General features: G+C 47.4%; 1 protein-coding gene across 1 annotated transcript; it reads left to right on the top strand.

Moving 5' to 3' along the window:
- The first annotated feature begins 1,057 nt into the window (after nucleotides 1-1,057).
- Nucleotides 1,058-15,932, top strand: LOC142503982 (pancreatic alpha-amylase-like). The gene is made up of 10 exons (XM_075617021.1): nucleotides 1,058-1,302; nucleotides 4,693-4,839; nucleotides 5,228-5,425; nucleotides 10,673-10,903; nucleotides 11,908-12,041; nucleotides 12,982-13,104; nucleotides 14,412-14,511; nucleotides 14,666-14,769; nucleotides 14,982-15,107; nucleotides 15,491-15,932. The coding sequence occupies exons 1-10, from the start codon at nucleotides 1,135-1,137 to the stop codon at nucleotides 15,678-15,680; spliced, it is 1,521 nt and encodes a 506-aa protein (XP_075473136.1). The 5' UTR covers nucleotides 1,058-1,134; the 3' UTR covers nucleotides 15,681-15,932.
- Nucleotides 15,933-17,672: the final 1,740 nt, after the last annotated feature.

The raw sequence follows: 17,672 nt of genomic DNA on the forward strand, positions 1-17,672 counted from the left end.
GTATCCTCCTCTATTCCATTTAGTTCATTATCTGTTTCATTCCCCTCCCCCCTCCATCCTAGTTTAAAATCTCCTCCAACCTTTTTAGCATTCTCCCCCCTAGCACAGAAGATCCCTCTTCATTGAGGTGCAATCCGTCCCTAGAATTTAGATGGCACCTCTCAGAAAAGGAGTCCCAGTGCTCTAAAAACCCAAAACCCTCCTTCCTGCACCACTTTCTTAGCCATGCATTAACCTCCCTGATCTCTGACTGTCTCCCTGCGGTAGTGCATGGCACTGGTAGTATTTCAGAAAATACTACCTTGGAGGTCCTTGCCTTAAGCTTTTGGCCTAGATCCCTGTAATCATTTTTTAGGACCCTCCATCTTTCTCTAACTTTGTCATTAGTGCCAACGTGTACCAAGACCGCCGGGTCAATCCCAGCCCCGCCCAACAATCTGTCTACCCGATCCGCAATGTGCCGAACCCGAGCACCCAGGAGACAACAAACGGTTCGGTTCATGCGGTCCCGGCAACAGATTGCCCTATCTACCTTCCTAATAATGGAGTCCCCTACCACCACAATCTTTCTTTGTATCTGAGCATCCTGAGTCCCCTCTGTGCTGGAGGAACTATTCCCCTGGCTGCTAGAGGAATTAGTCTCCCCCAGCCTTGCCATTTCTGAGATGGCCTTCCAGAGAGTGAGAAGGCCTTCCCGTGAGTGAGACTGCTTTCCAGAGAGTGAGATGATCTTCAGATAAGTGGCACTCAATCATAAATTGGTTAGACTCGTCAGGACGGTGTATAATAAGAATGAATGTTATACTTGTATAACATGCCTCCACTGTGCACTGGCTGCTTTCATGTTTTGTGTGTCAGGTTCATTTGATAAGGAAAACTGGGCTATAAAAAGAAGCATCAAGGTAATGTTAATCTGGACAGACCCCTTCTAGGTATCCAGCTAACTCCAGCAGCAAGTGGTGGGGGCCGGTGGGAGTGTATTTTAGTGGTGGGAATTACTACCATATCTTCACCTGTCCTCCTCTCAAAATAAACAAGTCACAGGTGGTCACTGCTTTGGGATCACAAAGTGTTACCCAACCCCTAGGATTTAAAAGGGCTGAGAGAGAGGAGCTGGTCACCTAAGTGGACAGGATGAAGCTACTTCTCCTCCTTGTGGCTGTCGGGCTTTGCTCAGCTCAGTACAATCCCAACACTAAAGCCGGACGGACATCTATCGTCCACCTGTTTGAGTGGAATTGGGGGGACATTGCAGCAGAGTGTGAGCGGTACTTGGCGCCCAATGGATTTGGAGGGGTGCAGGTCTGTATATTAAGCACCAATGATGAGGGGCCGGGGTGGAAAGAACAAACATTCTGCGTTATATAGGGATTATGAGTATATTCATAATCCTTCAACTCCTCATAGTTCCTTTTCTGTAGAGAACCTATCAATGTATGTAACTGTGAAGTATAGACCCAAATTAAGAAACCAGTGACAGAAGAGACGTTCCCCAGCACCTCTCTGCTGTTTAATGGGGAGAGAGCATTAATTGCAATAATTAACTGTAAGTATTCCAGGGTTATACATTCGTCTCCCTTGTCTAAGCAGAAGAAGTTGGAAGTGTGTAGCCAGCCACATGGGGCTTTATGTATGAAGACTAAGGGGCTTATTCTGTAAGCTCCGCTAGCGCTTTACCGTGCGTTCTGCATGGAAAGTCCCATTCAAGTCAATGGGTATTTCCGTGCAGATCGCGCGGTACTGCGCTAATGGATCTTACAGAATAAGCCCCTAAAGTTGTGCAATTATTTTCACTGTTCTAGTAAAAGAAAAAAAAAACATTAAATGAATAGGGTTTTTTAACTTTAATATATCTGGAGAATATTTTTTTGCCCCCAAATTGTACCACTTTTGCCTTGATAGATATGCCCCAGAATTCCTTTATGTTGCGGGATATATCAGAAACGAATGCAAGTAAAATAAGCTTTTCACTAAATATATTGATTGTATTATAAAAGGCTGATAAATGAGTGGACCCGCTATCAATTGGAGAGGATTGTGAGCGCAGAATGGCTGCTACATAAACCTACATGTATCTCACCCTCACTTTCTCACTAATAACCACCCCAAATCTTGTTCTCGCTCTGTACTGTCTCCTTTCTGCCCCACTTGTGTCTACTATTGTTGTTTAGCTTTTTAACCACTTTCCCACTGATGTCCATCAAGCTCACTCTTGAACTACTTTCAAGTCCCAACCCCCCACCCCGCCCTCTATGTACTACGGGCTTACCGTTAAGATTGTATGATCGCTAGCTCCGTGGGACAGAGATTAATTTCCTTATGATTTACATTTTGTGTCCTGACATGGAATGAGATTCAGCCGAATCCCCTGCTTCTTATGTTTCTTCGACTACTGTGTTTAGATTGTAAGCTCTGCGGGGCAGGAATTCCAAGCTCAGACAATGTATTCTGTACATGGTGTTCAGACAAAACAGTTGGGATGTGGGAAACAAATGCCTGATTGGTGCTTCTAATATCAAATGTAGAGTAATGAGAATGTAGTCAAGAAACTGGAACCATAAGCTGATACAAAATGATCCTTCCGACATGCACAATTTGTGTGGGTGTAAATATAGTAGCTCAACAATAAAAAAAACACAATAAAGCAGATCGACTTTAAAAGCAGCATTGACTGAGCAGCTGGAGGAATGAGCTCCGTATGAATGAAACTCACCCTCTCACAAGAGCCCTGTCGGTCTGTGCGCGGCTGGAGCATCATTAAACATGAAAAAACACCCACTAGCTCATGAGGAAGGGAATCCGTAGGAGTAAAAGATCAACCCTCACGATTCATGTGGTATGTGCAGGTTCCAGGAGTCGCGTGCCTCAGTCCAGTTGAGCACTAGAAGAAACTTGGGTATGCACCGAGCACAGCAGTGAAAAATAGCGCTGCAGGCTAGTTGATGTAAAAAGTTTTATTGAAGATACATAATAGCAAAAAGAGGTAGCAGGGTCTCTGACGCGTTTCCCGCATGGTAGGCACTTTATCAAATATTGATAAATATGAATAAATATTGATAAAGTGCCTACCAGGCGGGAAACGCGTCAGAGATCCTGCTACCTATTTTTGCTATTATGCATCTTCAATAAAACTTTTTACTTCAACTAGCCCCCAGCCCTATTTTTCACGGCTCTACTCGGTTCATACCCGAGTTTCTTCAGACAAAACAGGACCCTTTTTTCATTTTACGTCATACCTTGCAGAAAAATCACGTTTTCATGAAAATGTGAGCAATTAGAGGTCTGTCACAGAAGATTATTACGTTTACAGTAATAATTATTTGATAATCTAATAAATATTCATAAAGGGCATAGTTACACAATGGTGTTTAGCGCAGAAGATAAGCGCCTTATAAGGGGCTTGAGACAGAGCAAGAATTAGGGTCCAAAACACTTCCATATAATGACTCCTGATGAAGGACGGTCGCTAGGGGGACGGAAAAACCTCACCCGTAAAAAAGAGTATTGTTCAGGAGTGGGAGACGCTGGGTCAGCGAGTTTTCGGTTATACAATCAGACCGCGGCGTTCTCGTCTTCGGGAGTTACTGCAGGAGGAGGGGATTATCAACACACACTTTTACCTCAAACTGTATAGTAATCTCAGGGTTTCAGTTTAACACATTTACGAGCTACGAAGGAAAAACTCCTATTTCTCGTTTAATGAACATGAACCTCAGTTGATGGTGTACATTGTGCTTCTTATATAGTGTTAATCTACACAACAGACCTACAACTGTGCACATTCCCATGGGGATTGAGCGAGAGATATATAAGATGTGATGAAAAACGAGAAGTGGTTCCTTTTTTCCTTAACACAGTGTATATACAGTATGTATACATACATAAAAATCGGGACAGAAAGCACACCCTATATGCAAAACAATGAGCTCACAATTGGCAAGTGCATCATAAATAGTATAAAAAATGATACTACACCCAAATCAAATGACCAGGGAAGGAGACGCAGCACTGCAGGACGATGAATAAAAGGGGATGCACCTCCCTGATTAAGGGGCCCTGCGATGGCTCAGATGAAACGTTGTATACCTTTGGATATGGATTAAATACCCTTTTTTCCATCTACCTATATTGCTGCATCTCCTTCTCTGGTCATTTGAATTTGGTGAAGTATGTATATATATATATATATATATATATATATATATATATATACATGTAGAGGTATCAGTACCGTGTTAGCCGAGCTTCAATAATCAAAAAATAAATAGAGGATACCGTTCTGTGGTTAACGAAATGCTTTTATTTGTGCGAGCTTTCGAGATACACTGATCTCTTCTTCCGGCGATGTTATATATATACTGTATTGGCCTGAGTATAGTGCTATGTTTTTTTCCTAAAAATGTCCAGCTGAAAACTGTACTCGTATTATATTTGCAGCCTAACACCTTTTATTTTGCATGTAGAACACCTTCAAAACATTAGGATCGTATTATGTGCGAGTCCGTACTATATTCGGGCCAATATCCTATATATTGGAAAGCTTGTAACATATCAACTACTTGTTGGTCCAATATAAAGTATCATAATCCCTACTCTCTCTCTCTCTCCTCTGTTACTGCATGGAAGAAAGGACGAACACAGCTCCTCCCCACCCTTCTTTGCTTGTACAATATATGTATATATCTTTTACAGATTTCCCCACCAAATGAGAACATCATTGTGACCAATCCCAACAGACCGTGGTACGAGAGGTACCAGCCAGTCAGCTACAAGCTCTGCACCCGTTCCGGTAACGAGCAGCAGTTCCGTGACATGGTGACGCGGTGCAACAATGTCGGGGTACGTGTCGTTCCCCTTTATTTGGGACGCTTAAAACAATAGGTAAATGAGTCGCCTCCGTGCACAGTTCCTTGTGAATGATATTGGAGATTATATGACCGCTCATACAGATGTAAACAATGGTATTGGGACCCGTGGCGCGCTGCATGGGACAAACACCCAGTGGACGAAGCGGCCATTGTTTGGGATCAGCCGCGAGTGAGAAGGGGGTGGGGCAATCATGCCATGGGAGCTCATCATGGGATGCAATAACTGTTCTGTACGGTCTGTTGGACCTCTCTCTCTATCCTCCCCTTTCTTTCTCCTCTGTAAATTCCTCTCCCCCTTTTCTTTAATTTATTCTGTCTTACCCTCCTTCTCTCCTCACTCCTCTCTCTCTTCTGCCCAGGTATATATTTACGTGGATACTATCATTAACCACATGTGTGGCTCAGGCGGCGGAAGCGGTACCCACTCAACCTGTGGGAGTTCTTTCAACGCTGGATCCAGAGACTTCCCGGCTGTCCCATACTCCAGCTTGGATTTCAACGATGGCAAGTGCAGGACCGGGAGCGGGGAGATAGAAAACTATGGGGATGCTAATCAGGTGCGTGTATCAATGGCATCAATGGACCAGGTCATGAGATCCGTGGTTTGGGTCACTGGCCTTCTGACTGCTCCCCATTCTTTGACGATTCAGTTGTATGCACAAAATATGTACATGGTTCTATACGGAGCCCCCTTGACTTTGATAAACGGTGTGGGAACCATACAAATTTAACACAAAACCATGGGAATCAAAACAAATCTGTAAGATCCTACCCAATTCTTGAGAATCTATGAGGAGACCTGAACAATTATAAAGAACTCTGTGGAGCACATTTGAATGTCATAGGACCATACAGAATTGTATAGGACTGTGTAGAGCTCATATGACTCGTATATAAGGTATATATATATAAATATATATCCTAGATACTTCTCTGAGATTCAGATACCTAATGTATGTTACATCATTTATGGGACTCTGCTTTTTCCCAAAATTGCAATTTCTAAAAGAAGTTGAAATAAGAAGAGACATCAACACATTGCCAGCCCACTATTGCCTGAAGAAGGAGAGACATTAGCACTAAGTGAAGCTTTTTACCAAGATTAATGGAGTTCTTATAGTAATACACGTACAGTCGCTTCTCTGGAGCCCCAAGGAGTGACTGTCACGGGAGACCAGGACTAATGCCAGGGATCAATATCACCAGGCAGAACACGAGAGTTTATAAAAATTAATTTATTGGAAAAGTATATCCACAACTATACAACACAAACATCACACATACCCAACTGGGGAAACTGGGGGATACCCTGCATACCTAGTTGCAGGGACCTCCTTGCAGAGATTTCCCCTATTCTCTCTTATTGCCCAGTGCCTACATTACAGGTTTTCAGACCTGAGACCAGCACTGGAGTGGACACTGCAGTTTCTCCCTGTCACAGCAACACCTCTGTAACTCTCTGCAGGCTCTGTCTCTAGGGGTCTCCCTCCCCACCTTTTTATATACTTAAAACATAATATTGCAACACTCAGGGCCAGGTGCTACCTACATGCCCAGGCCCTGATTGGTGGGTAGGAAGGTGCTGCCTACATGCCCAGGCCCTGATTGGTGGGTAGGAAGGTGCTGCCTACATGCCCAGGCCCTGATTGGTGGGTAAAACTGCAAAATAATATTTGCAACATAACAAGGATATTGGGAGAGGTCACTGACGCAAGTTGCATCAATTCTCCTACAAACATATTAACCCCTGATTCCTGAGGTGCTGGAACCAAGCAAAGACATAGATACTGCTGCGGCCGAGTTTATTCGAGCATTTGCCCGTTCTCGGCCGCAGCAGTAAACTGGCGCGCGCCGGAGGGTGCCGGGCGCGCGCCGAAGCAGCGGAAGAGCGCCCTCCGATCGGGGCGCTCTCCCTCCCGCTGCCGGGTCCGCCGGGTCCCCCGGAACCCTCTGCCGCCGTCCCCCACATCGCGGGACACCAGGGCTCCCTCGGGGAGCCCTGGACGCGCGTGCAGGGGGCGCAGGCTCCCGAAGACGCGTGACCGCGCGTCACTGGGCGGCCACTAGCAAGCCGGGAAATCTCCCGGCTTGCGGAACTGGCCGCAGTGCAATAAACTGTGTCGGTAGTGTATACACATAACATATAATACAATACCAATGTATTACTGACAGGTAGGGGTAATGGCAGACTTAGCCTTTACTAACAGCAGCCATATTTCCCCCTACGGTCACACCTCCCGTCTTAAGCGGAGAGCTCTGGGGTAGCGACCCCAACGAGTTCATCCCCAAGTGTGACACCTGAAGGTCAGAGCTAAGCTGGCCCGGGATCGTCCTGCCGGGAAAGTCCATTGGCATTGCTGCGCTCACTCCCTTTTTTGTGCTGTACGGTAAAGTCATATTCTTGGAGGGTCAGACTTCACCGCAGCAGCTTGGTGTTATCCCTGACACCCACTGCATCCAGCTCAGGGGATTATGGTCAGAAATGGTCAGAAATGGGTGATAATTCACATATGGTTGAAGCTTCCTGAGGGCCCATACTATAGCCAGGCACTCTCTCAACCGTAGCATAAGTAGCCTCCCGATCTAATAATTTGCGGCTCAGGTACACGATTGGGTGTTCAACTCCATCGGCACCGACCTGACTCAACACTGCACCAATGTCAAAGTTTGAATCAGGAACCACTATGATTGGATGCACTTGCCAGGGCAGCCTTGAGAGCCGAGAAGGCACTCTCATACTCCGGTGACCAGGTTACCGTGAGAGGGAGCCTCTTTTTAGTCAGGTCAGTCAAGGGTTTGGCCACAGCACTGTAATTGGGTACAAATTTACGGTAATACCCTGTGGTCCCCAAAAAGGCTAGCACCTGCTTCTTAGTTCTGGGAACCATCACCCAACAATGGATTCCACCTTGGCGGGCTCAGGTTTGAGATGCCTCCTGCCTACCCTGTACCTGAGAAATGCGACCTCTGCTATCCCTATCTGGCACTTTAACGTTAGGCCGGCCTCCTGAATGTGGGCTAAGACTGCCGCTACATGAGTAAGATGGTCAGCCTAGGAATTACTAAAGACCGCCGGGTCATCTAAGTACACCCTAGCATACCCCTGCATTCTGTCTAGCAGGCCGTTGAGCAGACGCTGGAAGGTAGCCGGTGCATTTTCATCCCAAATGGCATGATGGAAAACTTATACAAGCCACTTGGGGTGATGAAGGCCAACTTCTCCCGCGCCTCCTGGGTCAATGGCATCTGCCAGTATCCCCGGCTCAGATCCATGGTGGTCAGATACCTTGTTCTTGTGAGCTCGTCTAACAGCTCATCTATCGGTGGCATAGGACAGGCATAAGACACTGTCTGGGTATTTAACTGCCGGTAGTCTAAGCAGAACTGGGTGGTTAAATCCTTTTTGGGAAAAAGGACCACTGGTGAGGCCCAGGGACTCTGTGACCTGGAGATCACACCCATCTCCAACATCTCCTCAATCTCCTTCTCCATGATCCACTTTACCTCCACAGACACTTGGTAGGAGAACTTATGAAGGGGCTTCTGACCACCAGTGCTGACCGGATGATCAGTGAGGTGAGTCCGTTTTGGCTTGTCCGTGAACAGACTCCCATACCTTCCTAACAACTCTCGCGCCTGCTTCCGTTGGGAAGCCGTGAGCTGGGACCCTATCCCCACGTCCTCTACAGAGCCTCCCTGCTTAGCCTCCCCCAGGAGAACAGGCAGAGCTCTGCTTGCCGCATCTCCCGATAGTGGGCTACACACCGCCATCACCACCGGTCCTCTCACATGATATTCTTTTAACATGTTGATGTGGTAGCTCCGATGTCTACCTAAGGCCGCGCCTATAGTTACGGCGACGCGAGACATCACCAGTCGCCGCGAAGCGAAAGTTGTATTTCGCTTTGCGGCGGCGGCGCGGGCGACCAGGCTCCTGCTTGGTTCAGGGACTGTCACATGAGGTCACAGCCCCTGAAAAATAAAAAATTACGGCTACCAAAAATCACGTCGCCACTTCGCTTTGTCGCTCTTACTATAAGCGCACGCGGCGGCGACAATGCATTTTTCCGGTCGCCAGCCCTATAAGCGTGGCGTTACTCCTGATCCAGAGCTACCATGTAATTTGACTTGTTCCCCCGCCGGAATACCGGATACGGGCCGGACCAGGCAGCTAGGAGATTGTTCTGGCGAGTTGGCTTCAGAACAAGCACCTGCTGCCTTGGGATGAACTCTATACTATGGGCATTTCTATCATACCAGCGCTTCTGCCTGGTCTGAGCTCCCTTGAAGTTAGCCTGCGCTAAGTCCATCAGATCTGCCAACCGATCTCTGAGCTCCACCACATTCTAGAGCACCTTCGCCTCCGTTGCGGGGGTCTCCCACTCCCATCACTCCCAGAACAGGTCAAGCGGTCCATGGACCCGGCGCCCATATAGAAGCTCAAAGGGTGAGAAACTAATAGACTCCTGTGGCACCTGCCTGTATGCGAACAGTAGGTGCTGCAGGTGTGCTTCCCAGTCCTTTCCTTTGGCCTCCACAAATGCCTGCAGCATCTGCTTCAGGGTGCCATTTAACCGCTCACACAGTCCGTTGGTTTGAGGGTGATAGGGGGCTGTGCAGAGATGGTTCACCCCGCGTGCAGCCCAGAGACTTTGGAGCAGCTCACTCATGAACTGTGCTCCCTGGTCAGTCAGGATCTCACTTGGAAAACCTACCCTAGTAAAAATATTTATCAGCGCCTCGACTACCTTCCGGGTGTCAATGGAGGAAAGAGCCACCGCCTCCGGGTACCTGGTCACAAAGTCCACGACCGTTAAAATATATATTTTCCTTTACCTACTGGGGATCATCAGAGGCCAGATATCTACCGCTACCCGCTGAAATGGTTCCCCTATCACTGGTAGTGGCTTCAGGGGGACCTTCACCCGATCGCCTTGCCTCCCCACTCGCTGGGAGCCATCACAGGTGTGGCAGAACGCCAATGCCTCCTGTGATACCCCCGGCCAGTAGAAACTCTGGGTCAGCCTGGCTCTCGTACGGGTAACTCCCTGATTCCCTGCCAGCGGGATCGCATGCACTAAGTGTAAAAACTGTGCGCTGTGTCACGGGAGACCAGGACTAATACCAGGGATCAATATCGCCAGACAGAACACGATTTTATCAAATGTATTTATTGAAAAGGTATATCCACAACTATACAAAACACACAAACACAAACATCACACATACCCAACTGGGGGATACCCTGCATATCTAGTTGCAGGGACCTCCTTGCAGACATTTCCCTTGTTCTCTCTTCTTGCCCTGTGCCTACAGGACTGGTTTTCGGACCTGAGACCAGCACTGGAGTGGACACTGCAGCTTCTCCCTGTCACAACAACACCTCTGTAACTCTCTGCAGGCTCTGTCTGCTAGGGGTCTCCCTCCCTGTCTCCTAGGGTTCTCCCTCCTCACATTTTTATTCACTTAAAACATAATATTGGAACACTCAGGGCCAGGTGCTGTCTACATGCCCGGCCCTGATTGGTGGGTAGAACTGCAACATAACATTTGCAGCATAACAAGGATACAGGGAAAGGTCACAGACCAAGTTGCAACAATTCTCCTGCAAACATATTAACCCCTGATTCCTGAGGTGCTGGAACCAAGCAAAGACATACACATAACATTTAATACAATACAATGTATTACTGACACATAGGGGTAATGGCAGACTTAACCTTTATTAACAGCGGCCATATTTACCCTTACCGTCACAGTGACATCAAATGGGAAAAGGATCGTTGTTTTTTTTGTCCCCGCAGGTCCGAAATTGCCAGCTCGTGGGCCTCCTGGACCTGGCACTGGAGAAGGACTACGTGCGCGGGAAGGTCGCCGACTATTTGAACAACCTGATCAGCATCGGCGTGGCCGGCTTCAGACTGGACGCGGCGAAGCACATGTGGCCCGGAGACATCAAGGCCATTACGGACAGACTCGCCAACCTGAATACCAAATGGTTCCCAGGAGGCACCCGGCCTTTCATCTTCCAGGAGGTAATCCTCTTCCATACGAGACAAAACAAGAACCGTGTCTATAACCGTGTCTATTGTATCTAGTGCACAATACGTACATATTTCAGATGTTGATATGACAGATGTAGCAGCGACATTGTCCCCCAGTGATAACCCAATATATCGCGTTATAACGCAGGACATCATCAAGTTTCCTGAGGAGTCAATGGTGTGAGAACACGGAATAACCCAGCGTACCAACAACAGGGGGCAGCGTTATTATTTTCACTAAGAGTCCAGTGTTGGTTCTGACATATTCAAATGACCATCTAATGGAATACACAAGGGCAACACCGAGAGCAAGGGGTGGCCAACTGCAGTCCTCCAGGGCCACCACCGGGTCAGGTTTAAAGGCTATCCCTGCTTCAGCACAGGTGGCTCAATGACTGAGCCACTGATTGAGCCACCTGTGCTGAAGCAGGGACTGTTTGAGCCACCTGAACTGAAGCAGGGACTGATTGAGCGACCTGTGCTGAAGCTGGGACTGATTGAGCCACCTGTGCTGAAGCAGGGATATCCAGAAAACTGGACCTGTAAGCAGACATTGAGGACTGGAGTTGGTCACCCCTAAGTATTATGGATATAAGTTTATTTCACATATGTTCATGCATCCATGTTTAGATCTAGTATTGGGGGATCGCTGGTATAAAAACATCTCAAAATGGGGAAAGACAAGATTTTGGACACACTTTTGCATTCTGGAGATACCAGACCTCTCATTTGTCGCCGGCATTGATGTATAGAGGAGGGGATTTAACAATTAACACATAGGGGTGGGGTGGGGGGGAGATTTAAAACTGGGTGAAGAACAACTGTCCGAGATGTATTACGGAAAGACATTCCCATTGAGACCAGTGGGGATTATCTTGGTTGATGTAGCTGGAGATGAGTTCCTTGAGTGTTCCACCAAGCCGTTCTGTGCATTGACTGGAGCTTAACACCTTCCTTACACTGACAATAACCGATCAGGATTGTCCCATTTCAAGGTCATTGATCTCGGAGGCGAATCCATTTCTGTCAACGAATACTTTGGCGTCGGACGAGTAACTGAATTTAAATACGGCGCTAAGCTTGGAACAGCCATCCGCAAGTGGAACGGAGAAAAGTTGTCTTATCTGAAGTAAGACACGAAACGGGGGGATGTCAAACTCGCGGGAGTATTAGAACAAACGGCAGAATTAAGAGTGCTTACACTTTTTTTATATTATACGTTTCGTATAATTCTGCTATTATTTGAATGCAGCTAAACATTTTTTTTTTATCAAACAACATGTACATTAAAAGTGGCAAATATCCAATCTCACTAATGGGTCTGAAAGTTGAGTTAGCGTTGAGTTTTGGCCTCTCAGGCGCGGATTACGTAAGAACTTCTAGAACACTTTCGAAGGGTCTTATTCAGTAAACTGCGATAGTGCTGATATTAGCACTATTGCACACAATCTCCCACTGACATCAATGGTAGTCTCCATGCCATAGTGCCCCGATCGGCACTATCGCAGTTTAACGAATAACCCCCCAAAATCTGATGTACTAGTAGACGCCTTTTGTTTCTGCCCATAGACAATGGATCCCTTTAAATGAGCAGTTCATCCCAACTTACATCCACCCCATTTTTATATGTTTATGGAGCAGGGGGTCTCGGGAGATGAACCGCGTTAATGTCTGCTCCGGGGACCCTCTGCTCCCTGAGATACTTAGGTACCACCGGCTCTTCATGGCGATTTAGAACTTCCATTTGATTTCCACGGTATGTATCTCGGAAGGTGTCCGGAGCTAATGTTAATGTGGTTAAATGCTTCATATACAAAATTGGGGGTGGAGGGAGGTAGGTAGAATGCTCCCTCAATTAATTCTGTGTGCAGCTGGTAACGTGTTATATGTGTGTATGAATGTTCTGAATGTCCCAAACTTCCATTGAACATGTTCTTGAGTTGCTCTCTTCTCTTTCGAATGAAGATGTAGCACTTGATATTGTCGCCTCCGATAACACACCCTATCCTGTCATAACCCACCACAGAGGACAAGACAACCTGGATCTTACTGCTGTCTTCTCTCTCTAGGAACTGGGGAGAAGGCTGGGGGTTCATGCCCAGCAACAGGGCCTTGGTGTTTATAGACAATCACGACAACCAGAGAGGCCACGGCGCTGGCGGATCCTCCATCCTGACCTTCTTTGATGCTCGGTAATGTGGAGTATTTTTCCATTATTGGTTTCTGCATTGAGAGTGTAAGATACATAGATGTTTCTGACCAAAGCTGATGGATCGTGTATGCGAACTCTGTAATGAGATTTAATACTATAATATACTACTAATATATATAAACTAATACCATAATATTTCCTCACATAGTGCCGACAGTGAGTGCAGCGCTGTATGTGGAATTTTACGAGTGCAGGGAGCCCAGACCTGCTGAGCTTACACTTTAATCTTAGTGCCTGAGACACAGGGAGATAAAGTGACTTTCCCGAGATCACAAGGAGCTGACACTGGCATTCAATCTGGGGTTACCCAATACAAAGGCAGTGCACTTACCCCAACGCTTGTCCCTTCCGCCCATGATGGCCAGTGAAAGAGCTCAGGAAGCAGCTATGCAGATCAAGATACCTGAGAGGTGAACGTCAGACCCATGAACAGCTAGACGGTCTACAAACTCATTCACAAAGAAACGTCCATGAAGAAGGAACCTCGCAGACAAAAGATTCGTCTCCCACAGAGAAACTTTAAGGCAAGAGGTCTCCACTCCGTTTTTCAAGACCCCCCAAGAGGTCAGGTTGTAAGGATACCCCAGCTTCAGCGCAGGTGGCTAAATCACTGGCTCAGTCAGAGAATGAGGGACTGATTGAGCCACTTGTGCTGAAGCAGGGATATCCTGAAAACCTGACCTGTTGGGGGGTCTTAAGGACTGGAGTTGACACCCCCTGCTTTAAGGGTCTTCAGTGGGACAATACAGTAGCAGTTTCTATTCCCCAGTAAGGGAAAAATCCATGTTTCTCTATTCTTGGAATTGGGCCGACTGCATTTCTGATGATGACGATGGTGATGGGGCTTTGCCAGGCAAACTCAATACAATGCCAATTTAATTGCCAGTCACTGCATCGTACAGGCTACATTTCAGGGCATTTAGAAGAAGACTGATATATTTACTTTATTCACAATTGGTTCCATGAATAATTCACACATATTTACAGTAGACAGAGACAAAGAAACACACAATTATATATTAATCATGCTTCTTTGGAAGATTCCAGCCGTAGGATGTGACTGGCTCTAAACAGATAGTAGCCATTAAAGTGCGGTCGTGACGATGGGGCACTACCACACAGAGACTCCCACTGACCCCGATGTCCCATCAAATAACGAGTAACCCCCCAATGACTTGATTCTTTTGTACAATATTTGAATAGTTAAGTGAAAGACAATATGGAAAGAACCATGCTATGCTTGCCTTCCCGCCATGCTTAATAAACTAACTTGTCCTCTCTCTGCAGTCTGTACAAGATGGGAGTTGGATTCATGTTGGCGCACCCTTACGGCTTCACACGCGTCATGTCAAGCTTCAGTTGGCCAAGGAACATTGTGAACGGGAGGGTAACTATGTGCCTTCATTCTTCCACCTATCAGTAGGAAACTGGGTTCAACATAAAGTCAATGAACCTCTCCCCCTCTTCCCAGTTCTTACCAGCAAAATGATTGGTTCAAAAGTTACCAGAGAATTTGACACTGGACACTCTCTTTTATTTAGGATGTCAATGACTGGATGGGGCCTTCGAGTTCCTCTGTCAGTATCAACGGCGATGGAACATGTGGCAATGGTTGGGTCTGTGAGCACAGATGGCGTCAGATAAAGTGAGTGGGACACGAAAGTTGTCAACATTAGGTTCCTCAAACCCCTGTTGGTCTATTGCTGGAGATACTGCATATGTTTGTCGCACGATCTGAGCTTCTGCACAACACTGAGGCACGTGGGACGTCTTTCTCATTTAATATTTGGTATCCGACAAACTCATGGGGATGTTGTTGACATCTCTGCTCATTACAATCCTTTGCTGTGTTTGCAGGAACATGGTCAGCTTCCGTAATGTGGTTGATGGTCAGGCCTTCACAAACTGGTGGGATAACGGGAGCAACCAGGTGGCGTTCGGTCGTGGAAATAGAGGCTTCATTATCTTAAACAATGATGACTGGTGAGTGTATCAGTTTGTGTCTTTAGATGAAGATTTGTTTCAAGATGTGAGCAATTGTACTGGGCCAGCAAGAGAAGGGAGATCAGTGAGATTTGGGATGCTCTGCACATGTGAAAAAGAGACTGTGAGGCTTCTAAAGCTCTGTACACGTGAAGAAGAGACCTGTAAGGTTTGGAACATTTTGTACATGTGAAGAAGAGACCTGTGAGTTTGGAAAGATCTCTAGACCTGTGAAGTTAATATCAACACACTGAGAATGTCCATTCTAAGTACACAAGTCCCTGGAAAAATCCCAATAAAAGTACTAAACACATGTAATGTTCATGACTTGAGAAGTTATGGGGAACACTAACACTTCATGACCTTATTTAATATTTATTCAGGAACTTGGACGTCACTGTGAACACCGGCCTCCCAGCCGGTACCTACTGTGATGTCATCTCCGGACAGAAAGAGGGAAGCCGCTGCACCGGCAAACAGATCGGCGTGGGCAGCGACGGCTCCGCTCGCTTCCAGATCAGCAATAACGACGAAGACCCGTTTGTCGCTATACACGTCGACGCCAGGTTATGAGCACCGATACATGGAGTCATGTAATCCTTCCCTCTCGGGCCTCCTTTTCAATGTGTTGTTGAACCGCTTCTCCACGCTAGAGAACATTTCAGTCCCAATCATTGGAATAGAGATGATCTCTTCTCCAGCGTCGGGAAGCAGCCTCCCACCATACTGAATAGAAGACCTCTCTTTCCCTCACCTTCCCTCACCTTCTCGTTGCCTTGTCATTCATCCGATTGGTGCGCAATAAAATGATGCATTGGAAAGTGAGCGGGTCTAAACTTGAATTGCTTTAATGACCACTGGTTTTACCAATCACCGGTGCACTCCTTACATGGGAAATTTCACTAAAAGAAGAGTACCACCTTTAGGGCAGGGTCTGTTGATACATAGGAGGTACTAGGTATTTTTGTGCCCAGGGCAAGTTCCACCAACTGCAATTTTTTGGGGAAAGTCCCATTTTTCATGAAGGATTTCCCCACACCACATTCTCTCTCCCCACTCCTCCTCCCCCCACATTCTCTTCCCTCTCCTCCTCCCCACACATTCTCTTCCCTCTCCTCCTCCTCCCCCCACATTCTCTCTCCCCACTCCTCCTCCCCCCACATTCTCTTCCCTCTCCTCCTCCTCCCCCCACATTCTCTCTCCCCACTCCTCCTCCTCCCCCCACATTCTCTCCTCCACTCCTCCCCCCACATTCTCTCTCCCCACTCCTCCTCCCCCCACATTCTCTTCCCTCTCCTCCTCCGCCCACATTCTCTTCCCTCTCCTCCCCCCACATTCTCTCTCCCCACTCCTCCTCCCACCACATTCTCTTCCCTCTCCTCCTCCTCCCCCCACATTCTCTCCCCCCACTCCTCCTCCCCCCACATTCTCTTCCCTCTCCTCCTTCCCACATGCTCTTCCCTCTCCTCCTCCCCCCACATTCTCCCCCTCCTCCTCCCACATTATCTCCCCTCTTCTCCCTCCCCCACATTCTCTCCCCCCCCACATTCTCTTCCCCCTCCTCCTCCCCCAACATTCTCTATCCCCCTCCTCCCCCCACATTCTCTCCTCCTTCCTTCTCACTCCTACATCTCTATCTCTCTTCCCTCCAAACCCCCAACCAGTCTCTCTATTCCCTACTCCAACCCAACCATTCTCTCTTCTCTCCTCCACCCAACCATTTTCTCTTCCCCCCCTCCCCTCCCAACCATTCTCGCTCTTCCCTCCTACCTCCCCCAACCAGTCTCTCTCTTTCCTCCTCCCCCAGCACTTCTCTCTCTTCTCTCCTCCCCCGGAACTAACCTTTCTTTTCCCTCCTCCCCCCAACCAGTCTCTCCTCCCTATTCCCCCACAACCAGCCTCTCTCTTCCCTCCTCCCCCCAACCTGCTTCTCTCTTCCCTCCCCCCAACCATTCTCTCTCTTCCCTACTCCCCACAACCAGCCTCTCTCTACCCTCCCCCCCTACCAGTCACTCTCTTCAATTCTCTCCCTCCCAACCAGTCTCTTCCGCCCTTCACCTCCCCATTCTCTCTACCCCCCCTCCAGTGTTGCAAAGATCTTGCACTGCTGGGGAGGTGGGATAAAGCCTGCGATGGAAATCAGAGGATGCTCAGTGTATTAACACCCATTAAAAATGGCATTACGAGTTGAATAAAAAGATAAATAAAGGTTGTAAGTATTATCTAATAATACAGAACGGATGTATTAAAAGCCCACACGTGGGACATTGCTGGGGCTGCTCTGAGCCTATAATACAATGTTTACTATTATCTGTCAGGGGACATAAACTGATTTGCCCAATGATTCCCATATAGAGGTCGGGACCATTACCAGTAACCAGGCAGTGAATGGGTTAAATCCGCAGTGCCATTAGTAGAGGAAACATTACCAGTTACAGCGCTGCTTAACCCCGTGAGCGCTGGAGGGGACAGCGACGCATTGCTCAGCTCCGGCGATCAATGGGTTAATGTAAGTGTGTGGGATACAGTATAGGACTACGGAGCCGGTGCGCAGGCGACGGGGCG

Source organism: Ascaphus truei, chromosome 10 (genome assembly GCF_040206685.1).
Source record: "Ascaphus truei isolate aAscTru1 chromosome 10, aAscTru1.hap1, whole genome shotgun sequence".
Taxonomy (NCBI): Eukaryota; Metazoa; Chordata; class Amphibia; order Anura; family Ascaphidae; genus Ascaphus; species Ascaphus truei.